This window comes from Balaenoptera acutorostrata, chromosome 15, assembly GCF_949987535.1.
Source record: "Balaenoptera acutorostrata chromosome 15, mBalAcu1.1, whole genome shotgun sequence".
Lineage (NCBI taxonomy): Eukaryota > Metazoa > Chordata > Mammalia > Artiodactyla > Balaenopteridae > Balaenoptera > Balaenoptera acutorostrata.
In genome coordinates, this window is record NC_080078.1 from 17317677 (window position 1) to 17331146 (window position 13470).

The following is a 13470-nucleotide window of genomic DNA, read 5'->3' on the forward strand; positions in this document are numbered from 1 at the left end:
CACAAGGAGACTGTAAATAGTGAAGCTCTCAAGAGTTCAGTTTTGGTGGATCCAGTTGTTTCTCCCATTCAGCAAATGTTTTTTGAGCTCCTGTTGTGTTCCAGGAGCGAGGCATATAACCCTTATAAGCAAAGTCCTTGCCTTCACTGAATTTACATTCTGATGACTCAATATTTTTTGTTTCTATATATATTTCAGCAGCTTTATTGAGATAACATTTACTTACTATGCAATTCACCCATTGTAATTGTACAATTCAGTGATGTTCGATAGATTTATAGACTTGTGCAGCCATCATCAGAGTCCAGTTTTAAACATTTCTGTCATGCCCTATCACTTGTGCCCATTTGTGTGTCTTTATTAGCTTTTTGGGGAGCTCCCTGGTGGCCTAGTAGTTAGGTTTCGGGGTTTTCACTGCCGTGGTCCGGGCACAATCCCTGGTTGAGGAACTCAGATCCCGCAAGCATTGCGGTGCAGCTCCCCCCTACTCCCCCCAAAAAAGCTTTTTGTTGAACTATCACACACGTATGGAAAAGTGCATAAATCATACATGTATAGCTTCGTGAGTTTTCCCAAAACGAAAAAGACATGTGACCACCACCTAAGTCAAGAAGTAGAACGTTACCAGCACCCCCAGAAATCCCCTCATGTCCTTCATCACTCCCCTCCACATCCTCCCCAGAAGTAACCCCAGACCTGACTTTAATATCCCAGATGAGTTGTGCCTGTTTTAGAACTTGTCTAAATGGAAGCATACATACAATGTAGATTTGTTTTGTCTGACTTTTTTCATTCAACATTATGTTTGTGAGCTTCATCTGTGTTGTGTGTGGCAGTAGTTTGTTCTCATTGTTTTATAGGAAGTCATTAGAAAAGCCACTCCACTGCTGATTTGGGCCACTTCCAGTTTTTGGTGGTCATGAATCATGTTGCAGTGAACATTCTTGTGCCTGCCTTTTGATGTACATACGTAGCTCTTTCTGCGTATGTTGGTATATTACCAGGGATGAAACTGCTGGGTCAGTGAGGGCATCTGATTTTATAAGCAGTCTTTTTTGGTTGTTTCAGTCACTGATGTTGTAACTTAATGAGGCTAGAGGAGAGGTAAGGGTGGAGGCTGGGAGGGGTGTGTATATGTACAAGGGGATTTGGAAGGGTGCGGATGGAGGAGGATCAAAGGTTAAAGAAGTGACACGATGTCTGATAGAGGGGCCGGTGAGTGCAGAGCAAGAAGGAAACACGCTGATCTCACTAGGCCTAGAAGGGATAGAAGAGGTGATGAGATGTAGGAGGGTGAGGATGTAGGAGAGAAGCATCAGAAGTGGGAGAGATTTGAGATGGATCTGGAGAAATCTTAAAGGGGACCAGGAAAAAAGGAAGGATTTGATAGATACCTTAGAATAAGTGCAGCAGAAATGAACGAGAGATAAGGAGCCAGTGCTGGGGGCAGAAGGAAGGGTTTATTTGGGAAACAGAATGAAACATCTTGCGATTTTGCTCCCTGTGTAAAATGGGACCTTTTTAGTATACGTGGTGTAGAAGAAAGCTAAAAAGTATTTTGAAGTATGCATGTCTGATGCCTCCTTCTTTGGATGTGGACCCAAAAGTTCTGTGTTTGAGCTCTGGTTATTTCTATTAGATTCTGTCCTTGGACAAGTCTTTTAAATTTCCTAAGGAGATAGACTGCAGTGGGCATCTTTAGGGTCTTTCCATATTCGTCTTCTATGATTCTTTCACTAGAATCCTACGGGTTAATTTTCCACTGAACCGAGAGTGGTGGTTTTATATATTTATATGTGTTTTAATTACATACTGGGAGAAGAGATAGATTGGTCATGAGGCAAACAGCAAGCTTCTGTCTTCCTCCCTCACCAGCGGGTCACTGTCAGCTGAGCTCCCTGTGTTCTGCTGGCCTCCTGTGCGAGGACTTGCATGTCTGGGTGCAGACTCTGGGCTGTATGGGTTGGTGGCCTCAAGGTGCAGGCAGAAGCCGATTCTGAGCACTGGCCAGAAGGGCAGGAACCTGGAAGGGGCTCCGGGGGAAGCTGCCCTTTGCTGGAGAGGCAGGGCGGGAGAAAGCTGGCAGGGCACACTCTAGGCCCAGGAGCTGGTAGTAAAAGATTTCTTTAGGATAAGATTTAAGAGTAAGAAATTAAATTGCTCTCAAGAGAGCTTTAAGTTCTCATCTGTTCATTAACAGCGTGCTCTTCCTTTATTATAGCTTAGTTCTCTGTAAAGTGGGAAAATGTGTCTTTTCTCTTGTTTAGAGGGTTATTCTCAATGTACTTTGCCTTTTGTTCCTACAATTCATGGAAATATTAGTCCTGGTCAACATTTTTTTTTTTAATTTATTTTAAATTTATTTATCTTTGGGTCTGTTGGGTCTTTGTTGCTGCCCGCAGGCTTTCTCTAGTTGCGGTGAACGGGGGCTACTCTTCATTGCGGTGCGCAGGCTTCTCATTGCAGTGGGTTCTCTTGTTGAGGACCACGGGCTCCAGGCACGTGGGCTTCAGTGGTTGTGGTGCGTGGGCTTCAGTAGTTGTGGATCGCGGGCTCTAGAGCGCAGGCTCGGTAGTTGTGGTGCACGGGCTTAGTTGCTCCGCAGCATGTGGGATCTTCCTGGACCAGGGCTCGAACCTGTGTCCCCTGCATTGGTAGGCAGATTCTTAACCACTGCACCACCAGGGAAGTCCCTGGTCAACGTATTTTTAAAGAATAGTAATAAGACAAAGATGGTGGTAGTATCTTCCTGTAACCATTTCCTCTCTTCTGTTTATTTTCCTGCATTTTTTCTTTCACCTAAGTGTCCTGCCACAGTCCCTCCAGCCACTAGTGCTCATCAGGTGTTTGCCTCTACCATTGCTGAGCCCCTGGGGTGTCTGTATAAACATATGGTTTCTGTCTTCCTGCTCCTTCTCTTGCTGTATCATTACCAATTCCTTCTTGGTCTTGCAGTTTCCATTTTGCCCCTTCTTCTTAAAACATGCCTGAGATAGTATGGCATAGGGGGAAGGGTCTGGACTGGGGGAGTCTTACGATCCACAGTCTAGTTCTGTTTTTGTTCCTTATCTTGTCACCTTGGGCAGATGACTTGACTTCTGGTTTCTTTATCTGTAAAATGGGAAGAAGAAAAACATCTCTCCGGTTTCCAGGACTGTTGTGAAGATCAAATAGACCAATGCAAATGAAAACAAACCACTTGGAGAGAAGAGTAGTATCATTAGTTTCTTAAAGGAACTTGCCAGGATCTTTAGTGACTAACCAGCCCTGGGATCTGAAAAGTAAAAAATCTGAGTATGGGTACATTTTAAAAATGGGTCCCTGAGGGCTCTGCAAAGTTGTATGACTCCAAAAGTGCAGTCAGCCTATTGCCTTTATGACCTTAGCAATCTGTGCCCAGAGCAATTGTCAAAGGCCAGACTGTGGGCAGTGCGTAAGGCCTCACAGTGGGGCCTGTAGAGATGGATGTGAATGGTGGTGTTTCAGGTCCTGCAGAGGGTGTATTTGCCCAACTTTTTTTCCAGCCTTGAGCCACACAGTAAATGCTCATTTCAAACGCATGAGAAAGACATGTATAATTGTAAACTACTTTGACATAGCGATAACACTTGGATTTATATGGTGGCTTTTCTCAAAAGCACCTCCACATGCATCTGATCAGTTATATTTTTTGGTGAGGGATCTGGTGGGTATTTATTTTCAAAGCAAGGAAGGGTGGCTGGGTGACCTCCTTACTGGAAGCACAGCAAGCCAAAGCCAGGACGAGACTACATCTCCTGGCTGCAAGTCAAGTGCCTGTCCACAAGCTATCCATATTATTTCCACACGGCTTATTGTTTTTTCTGCTTATTCTTCTGGTTCATTTCGTGTTCTGAGGATGGCCCTGCCAGTGGTCCTGATTGAGCTGTAGCAGTCCAGTTCCAGAGCTGCCCTGTGGCTTGTGAGTGGGGTCTGCCACATTTTTTAAGTTGACAGTTTTTCTGTCTCAGACCCAGCCTGGGTACACCACCACCGTCATTGGTAGTTATCTCTTGGACAGATTCCATACATGCCCTTGTAAACTTCTGGATTTCTTTGGCTCAGAGATGGAAGGAAACTGACTCAAGAAGATGATGGTATTATTTCTTTCCATGTCTAATCCTGCCATCAAATATGTGGTTCGATGAAGTAATCACAAGTAAAGCTAAAGAGTTCTTGTAGGTAGCAAGAATTTGAGTGGATATATAAGGGATTGGGGGGCCACAGATGAAACTGAATATGTGTGAGAAGGACTAGATGTTGGAGAATATAATGCTTGGATTTTGCATGAAATAGAATCTCAAGGCTCTTGAGAAAGTTGATCAGTGCAGTGGTCCAGGCGCTAGGACCCTACAAAGACTTGCTCTTTTCTCCTTACTTTGTCCTTATTGACACCTGGTAAGAGGTTGCTGTTAGCCTGTTTGACACGTCTACTTTGCAGATGAGGTAAAGCCTGTAGGTCAGTCTTAACGAGCTCATTTTCAATCTGTTATGTAGGAAGACTGCAGATGTTACTTTCCTAATGTTCAAATGTGTAAACTTGTCACTTTGGAGCCACTGAAACTTAGTTTTGGTTTTGTAATAGTATGTAGTGGAAAGAGCATTGGCTGGGGGTAAAGGGACCTGTTCCTACCCCTGACCTTGAACATATCTCTGGATCTCAGTTTCTTTTTCTCTAAAACAGATTTGAATTGGATGATCTGTAAGAGCTCTCTGCATCACAGTCTCAGATTTTAAAACAGGTGTTCGCTCGGCTTATTTTGTAAATTGGTTTGCCCTGCATAGTACAGTATCTCCTTAATGATGTGTTCCATGGTACCCTTGTCTTGTTAGGTTCAACAGGGCCCAATCGTGAAGACCGAATAAAAGACACCAATTGTGGTTACCAAGAAGCCGAGGGAACCTAGGCTTATGGTTGTAGCATTCTGGTGGATGTAAACACTGGTGGGTGTGTTTCTAAGGAGTAGTTGCATTAAGTAATTTCATTGTCTGGATTTCTTTTGCACCATAGCCTACTCATGAAGGTTACTTCTCTTGTTTGGATATCTGGACGCTCTTTTTGGACTATCTGACAAGTAAAATTAAAAGCCGTCTGGGAGACAAGGAAGCAGTTCTCAACAGGTAAACCGCAGAAACATTGATAACTAGAAATAAACATTTTTGTCAGTTTTTCTTGTGGCCTAAAGAGGCAACCATGCAGTCAGACCTCTTCAGTGAAACTGAGTCATGTAAGCTGTTTAGGTAGTAAAGCCATTGAGCATTTTCTTCTTTCTTCCCCTTAAATATCTCATTTTTAAAAACACATTTTTCTGATTAAAAAAGTAATATGTATCGTTAATTTTTTAGGTATGATAATGCTTTTGTGGTCCCCATCCTCCCCCATGGCCCTTATTTTAGAGATACAAGCTGAAGTATTTATTGGATAAAATGATATGATATCTGGGATTTGCTTTAAAATAATTCCCTGGGGATAGAGGGGGAAGTGGGTTGGCCATGTGTTGATAATTGGTGTTGAACTTAGTTGATAGGAACTTGGGGTTCATTATAGCCTCACTCCTTTTGTATGTGCTTGAAAATTTCCCAAATAAAGTAATAAATACTTGTCAGGAAAAAAATATTTATTTTAAAAACTAGCAAAGATAGAAAAATATAAAGAAAAGTTATCTATAATCCCGCAATCCAGAGATAATCATTTTTGTACTTCTAATTTTATTTTAAAAAACAGAAAATGGGGAAATGTTTTTTTCCCCACGTTTCTCAAACCCATTTTTTTCTTGTTTGCAGGCAGAAAGTATGGTTCCTGTACACTGTGGTCATTATATATCTAATTATTTGAAGCTAATATATCTAGAACGCTCAACACATTACAAATGCTCAGTAAATAGTATTAGTGGTTGATGGTGGAGATAGTGAATGCCCCTCCCCCAGAAATGTGCCAAATGGAGGTGGTGAGGAGACCCCCCAACTGGGGAGAGTTGGACTGAACCTCTAAAACCCTTTCCATTGCTGAGGTTTTATGCGTTTTTAAAATTCGAAACGGTATTTGCATTCCAAGTTTAGCATTTGTACTTTCATTCCCAAAACTATTTTTGTGATTGCAAAATAGCTTCCATCTTGTTATGGTGTCAGGTCACATGTGGTTATGGGTAGTATATTTGTGTGTCAGAAACCTTCTTACACAACAGTGGATCCTGTTTTCGGTGAATTTGCCAACTGTGAGTAATTGTGTTGTTGAATGAGATTGTTCAAAGAAAAGGCACTTCCGCCAAATTCTCTTTCTCGTATGCTGAGCAGTTGCATCCTTTGGTTCTGGGACTGTGCCTGATTTTGCTATATTTAAGTGGTAGATATTCTTTCACATCTCTCAGGCTTGTTGGAAGAATAAACTGAGGACATGATTAATATGAAAATGCTTTTTAAAGCGCAGTACAAATGTGCTTTAGGTGTGGAGAATATGGTTCCATTGAGAAAATATATACTTGTGCGGACTGTTGCACCAATAGAAGGAGCAGTGGTGCAGTTTAAATTTCTTTTCTGCTTCATGGCAGCAGTGTTACTTTTGGTCAAGTTATATGGTAATCACGTTTCCTCTTGCAAAATGAGCATACTAATACTAATACCTCTTTTGCAGAATGGCTAGGATTCAAGGAAATTGTATATAAAATACCTGGCACACTATCAGTCACGTATTAGGCACTCAATAAATGGACATAGTAATGACTACACAGTAATAATAAGTAATAGAAGATGTTGCTGTCATTTGACTGAGGTGGTGACTGTGGAGTTAAATGACAGGGTCCCTGGATAGCAAAGGCCTTCAGCCCACTTGCAGATGTTGTCTTGCCTGCCTAGGCATCTGTCATCTGTTGTCACAGTTGTCAGTGGTTCTTGCTGACGGCTTTAAACACTAGGGGTGGGATGATTTGGGAAATTGGGATTGACATATATACACTATTGATACTGTATATAAAACATAACTAATGAGAACCTACTGTGTAGCACAGGGAACTCTACTCAGTGCTCTGTGGTGACCTAAATGAGAAGGAAATCCTTAAAAGAGGGGATATATGTATATGTATATACATTCATGTATATGTATACATATATACAGCTGATTCACTTTGCCGTACAGTATAAACTAACACAATATTGTAAAGCAACTGTACTCCAATTAAAAAAAAAAGCACTAGGGATTTTTCTCATTGATCATTTGATTATTATCCTAAATAAGGCTTTCTAATTTTTCGTGACTTTTTTTTTTTTTTTTTATAAGAAACCATTGTTTTTATTTATTTTTTTTTTTTAATTTATTTATTTATTTATTTATGGCTGTGTCGGGTCTTCGTTTCTGTGCGAGGGCCTTCTCCAGTTGTGGCAAGTGGGGACCACTCTTCATCGCAGTGCGCGGGCCTCTCACCATCGCGGCCTCTCTTGTTGCGGAGCACAGGCTCCAGACGCGCAGGCTCAGTAATTGTGGCTCACGGGCCCAGCCGCTCCGCGGCATGTGGGATCTTCCCAGACCAGGGCTCGAACCCGTGTCCCCTGCATTGGCAGGCAGATTCCCAACCACTGCGCCACCAGGGAAGCCCCATGACTTTTTTTTTAAACGTACATGTATAACACTTTTATGCCTTTAAAAAAACAAAAAACTCCCAAACCCTCAAAGCTTGTCTGTGGTTTATGCTGTTAAATGGTAACCATCATCTGGGGAACTGCTTGTCAATCAGACACCCTCTAGTGGTCTAAGGTAGACTACAAAGAAGGGTGTAGTCTGCTGAGGTGTGCAAAGAAAATAGTTGAACTTTAACTTACATGTTTTTCCTTTCACCTCTTATGCTGTATATTTACACAAGTGTGCACTGGAAAAATTTTATTTATTTATTCTTAAAATTTATTTATTTATTAAAAAATAAATTTATTTATTTATTAAAAAATAAATTTATTTATTTATTAAAAAATAAATTTATTTATTTATTTTTGGCTGCATTGGGTCTTCGTTGCTGCGTGCGGGCTTTCTCTAGTTGTGGCGAGCTGGGGCTCCTCTTTGTTGCAGTGCACGGGCTTCTCATTGCAGTGGCTTCTCTTTGTTGCGGAGCATGGGCTCTGGGCACGTGGGCTTCAGTAGTTGCAGCACGTGGGCTCAGTAGTTGTGGCTCGCGGGCTCTAGAGCGCAGGCTCAGTAGTTGTGGTTCACGGGCTTAGCTGCTCTGCGGCATGTGGGATCTTCCCAGACCAGGGCTTGAACCCGTGTCCGCTGCACTGGCAGGTGGATTCTTAACCACTGTGCCACCAGGGAAGCCCTGAAAAAATTTTAAATGAAAGTTAAACCACTGCTCTAGGTTATATTAGAGATCCCAATAGAGTAGAGATACACTGTTTTGCAGAAGCAGCTGTTAAAGAGCACTGGCTACAGATAATTACCACATTCATTTTAATGAAGAGCATGTAAATGCAATCAAATGTTTTTCAACTGAGAAAATGTATCTGAAAGAAGTTGGGGGGCTTTTGTGGCTTGAGCCAGAATTTCAGAAGCAACTGATCTTGCAGGAAGTAGTCAAGAATGTTTTCTTGGTATCTTAAATGCAAAACGTAGGTGTGGTTAAGTCACAGAGACAGCATTCAGTTCCTGTCCCTTGTGGTTTAAAAGTTTTGCATCATTCATCACAACAAAGTGATAGGCATTGTAGGCTACGAATTTAGAAGCACAAATGTACGTGGATTTATTTTTGGTCCTAGGAGCTTGGAAATTGGAGCTCTGCATGTTCCTTGTTCAGTGAGGATGCTCAAGAGTTTCTTGATCAGAACTGGTGGGGACTTAGAGAACTTGAGTCCCAGTGTTAACGGAATAAATGTTCTGTAACATACCCAGCTGAACGAAATTGCTAATGGGGTTTATTGTCCAGGTTTGCCATTTTGAATCTGTGGTGTGGGATGACCTAAATTTCAGTCTCCTTTTCTCCTCTTTGTACTTTGGGAACGGTTGTTCCTACTTTACAAGTTGTTGAGCAAATTAAATGAACCAGTGTGTGTAAAGTACCTTGGCTGACAGTAGGTGTTCAGTAAATAAGTATTGGTTCTCGTCCCTTTTCTCTCTCTCACTCCCTTCTCTCTATGCTTGTTAATGTGAAGGGAGACACCTGTGTAGAAACTTATTTTTACAGGAAGATGAGGAAACCTGAAGTGAGTTAAGCAACCTGAAGTTATTGAGTCATGTCCTGTGAACCCCTTTGTCATGAAAGTACTGGCAAGTGCTGGCCATAGACCTGCCTGGACTATAAACAAATGTGGGTAAGCGTGAGAAAAATTGCTGCCCTTCTTTTCTGAGTGGGTTTTTCTGCTGAATAGAGAGGAAGTGCCATTGTGACACATGACATTTTGATACAGTTAATAAAAGGTATTAACTAGGGTTGTACCAGGGCTTCAGTAGCTTTCTAGCTCTTGTTACAAGAAATTCATGCTGTTGATTGCCCCAGAGAGCAAGGGAATGGAATCTTAGTTATTTCATTGAGTTGAAAAAGCTATCCAGGACTATGCTTCAGTGCTTCATAGTTATCTGACTTGTAGTTTTGTTTATTTATTGCCTGCATGTTTATTCATTTGTTTGTTCTCTTGTTCCTTCATTCATCATATGTTTACAAACACCTACTATGTAGTCACCTTAACGTGTATAATTTTATTTAACTCTCAGTGCTTTTGGAATCACATTTGTGGCTTGAGCCACCCAGATCTATAGGTTTATTTGCATTGTATATTTAAGCACGTAATGCTGTAAGTTTCTCTCTGAGCACTGCCTTAGCTTTATCAAATTTTAATATGTTTTATTTTCCTTTCCATTCAATTTAAAATATTTTGTAATTTCTCTTGAGTTCCTCTTTGTTGTTTAATTTCCAAATATTTGGGGATTTTCCATATGCCTTCTCATTATTGTTTTCTAGTTGATTATGATCTGCAAACACATTTTGGGTGATTTCAATTCTTTTCAATTTGTTAAGGTTTGTTTTATGACCTAGTCTTCTTGGTGATTGTTCATTGTGCACTTGAAAAGTGTGCATTCTGCTGTTGTTGGGTGGAGTGTTCTAGATATGTCAGTTAAGTCAGGTTGGTTGATGGTGTACATGTTGTCTTTATCCAGTTTGTTCTGTCAGTTACTGAGAGAGAGTTGAATTCTCCCAGATATAATTGTGGATTTGTCTACATCTCCTTTCAGTTCTATCAGTTTTTGCTTCATTTATTTTGAGACTCCGTTGTTTCACGCAAGTTTAGTTTTCCTTTTCAATGTATCTATTGAGTGTTTGACTATATCTCTTTATGTGAGTTTTTTAAGTGGTTGCTCTGTATATTAAAATACATATATATTTAATTTTTCAAGTTAACATACTACCACTTCAAGTGTGATATAGGAACCTCACCACCATATAGATCTTTTTGCCCTCCCTTCTTTGTATTGAGGTTGCCATATATGTTACATCTGTGTGCATTGAAAACCCCATCAGACAGTGTTCTGTTTTTGCTTTCATCCAACATTCATATTTTAAAGATCTTAAGAGAAACAATAGAGAAACAGTCTGTTGTGTTTACCAAGAGATTTGTCAGTTCTCTTGCTTTCCCTTCATTCTTGAAGTTCCAGGTTTCTTTTTCATTATCCTTTACCTTCTAGTTTAATCAGCTCGGGCTGCCATAACAAAATACCACTGGCTGGGTGGCTTAAACAACAGAAATTAATTTTCTCATACTTCTGGAGACTGGAAGTCATGGATCAGGGTGCTGGCAGATTCGGTTTCTGGTGAGGGCTCTCCCTGGCTTGCAGACGCTGCCTTCCCTCTGTGACCTCACATGGCCTCTCTTCTGTGTATGAACGGGGAGTGGGGAGAGTGAGCACGCTCGTACTTCCTCACGTCTCCTCCTCTTCATATAAGTGGATTAAGGCCCGCCCCACCCTTATGATCTCACTTAACCTTTATTAACTTTTATAGGCCTTGTCTCCAATACAGTCACACTGAGAGTTAGGGCTTCAACGTATGAATTTATTTATTTATTTATGGCAGCATTGGGTCTTCGTTGCTGCACACAGGCTTTCTCTAGTTGCGGCAAGCGGGGGCTACTCTTTGTTGCAGTGCACGGGCTTCTCATTGCGGTGGCTTCTCTTGTTGCGGAGCACGGGCTCTAGGTGCGCAAGCTTCAGTAGTTGCAGCACACGGGCTCAGTAGTTGTGGCGCATGGACTTTTAGTTGCTCCACGGCATGTGGGATCTCTCTGGACCAGCAACTGAACCCATGTCCTCTGCATGGGCAGGCAGATTCTTAACCGCTGTGCCACCAAGGAAGTCCCTCAACATATGAATTTTGAGTGGACACAGTTCAGTCCAAAACACCTTCCAGCTGAAAGAACCTCATGGAGGATGGTTATAACAGCTGCTTTAAAAATCTTCGATAATTCAACACGTGTCATCTGTGACAATCTGTTGATTTTCTTTCCCTTGACAAATGTTCAGTGTCTTCTTTTTTTTGGTATGTCAATTAATATTTTGTTGTTTGTTTGTTTGTTTTTGTGTTTTTTAGGCCGCACCGTGCGGCATGCAGGATCTTAGTTCCCTGACCAGGGATTGAATCCATGCCCCCTGCATTGGGAGCGTGGAGTCTTAACCACTGGACTGCCAGGGAAGTCCCTGTCAATTAATATTTGGATCCCTTTACCTGTTGTTCTACCAGCCTTAGGCATGGCTTCCATCTCCACAGTCACGTTATGGTCAAAGATGGATGCTGAATCTATAGACATCACACCTATGATTCAGGCAGCAGGAATAAGAGGGAGAGGTTAGACAAAAGAAGCTTTCCCAGAGGTCCCACCAAATGACTTCTTTCCATATGTCCTTGACCACTGAGACAACACAGATGATAACTGTGGGAAGCAGCTCCACCCCTAGGGCTAGCGGTACAAAGGAAAGAGGTGTTGGGGTCATTAAAATGTCAAATATCAGAGGGACGGCCCCCATGCAGCTAGAGCTCAGATCTCTGAGGAGAGGGTATCACCCAACTGCCACAGGAGCTCAGAGGAGAGGCCCCAGGGAGCTGGGACTTAATCCTTTGAGAAGATGTAACCTGGCTGCTGCTAGCACCTCTGAGAGTTCGTGATGGGGCTGGTTTGGGGAATGTGGAAGCTGGAACCAATTATTACTGCCGGGTGACCATTGTTGGGGTGACACTGGCCAGGACAGCAAGCCCACAGGAAGAATGGGGTCCCTTTGCCCCTTCTTCTGCCTTCCAGTTTTCCTCCAGTGCCCCTGTTGACAGAGCCTAACAGGCAGAGGAGGAATGTGCTTTGTGTAGTCTGAGTCCCAGCATCACACAATGTGGAGAGTGGACTGGTACTGAGAGCTGCATAACCAGCGTGGCTGGTTTGCCTTATGAGTAGGACGAGCTCTGAACTTCCCGTAGAAACATTTCAGGACAGGCAAGTGTTCCGGCTACTTGATTTGTTCTTGAAAATTAGTGGTTTGTTGGCCCTTGTGGTAGCAACTGTCACATAGAACTATGGTGTCTTCTGAGTTCTTATCACATGTGGGAAATATCCAAGCCTAGGGCTCCACATGTTTCTTTGAGAAATTATTCTTAGACATAGATCAAAGGGTCAGGGTTCCCCTAGGCTTTTTCCATCTCTCCTTTTAGGTTTTAAGTGTTCTTACAAATTGACTAGAATTGAGGTTTTCTGGAGTGGGTGGAGCAGGCTCCAAGCCTGTTGGTGGTTTATGTGTAGAGAGGAGAACATGACATGTTGAGTTAGGGAGCTCTGGGTTCAAACCAGCTAGCTTTGTGACCTTGGGCAGTTTATTTAGCTTCTGTTAACTGTAGTTTCCTCATCAGATTCTAAGTACCGATAATACCACCTACCTGTCACAGTTGTTAAAAGGACTGAATCATTAAATTAATAGATATTTATATATAGTACTTACAATTCTCAGGGCAACCACTAAGGAAAAAACTTTAAAAATATATGGTAAAAGAAATGGCAAGGGAATTAAAATAGCACACTAGAAAATATCTATTTAACACAAAAGGAGGCAGTACTGGAGGAATTGAGGAAGAAAAGATATAACATAGAGAAAACGAATGGCAGAAGTAAGTCCTTCCTTATCGGTAATTACATTAAATGTAAAGGATTAACTTCTCCAGTTAAAAAGCATAGATTGGCAAAATGGATTAAAAAACATGATCCAACTACATGTTGTTCAAGACACTTGAATTTTAGACACGAATAGGTTTAAAGTAAAAAGATAGAAAAAGATATTCCATGCAAACAATAACCAAAACAGAGCAAGGGTAGCTATACTAATATCAGACAAAATAGACTTTAAGACAAAAATTGCTACCTGAGGCAGAGAAGGACATTATATAATGATAAAAGGTTCAATCCATCAAGAAGGTTCAATCCAGTATGTTCTGTGCCTGGAACATA

At 41.6% G+C, this 13470-nt stretch overlaps 1 protein-coding gene across 2 annotated transcripts in view; it reads left to right on the forward strand.

Moving 5' to 3' along the window:
• XPO6 (exportin 6) overlaps positions 1 to 13470 on the forward strand; it is a 111011-nt gene that overhangs the window by 60978 nt on the left and 36563 nt on the right. For both annotated transcript variants that reach the window (XM_007186336.3, XM_057528636.1), the window contains exon 9: positions 5030 to 5139. In XM_007186336.3, the coding sequence (XP_007186398.2) occupies positions 5030 to 5139 (110 nt within the window). The remainder of the gene's footprint in view (positions 1 to 5029; positions 5140 to 13470) is intronic.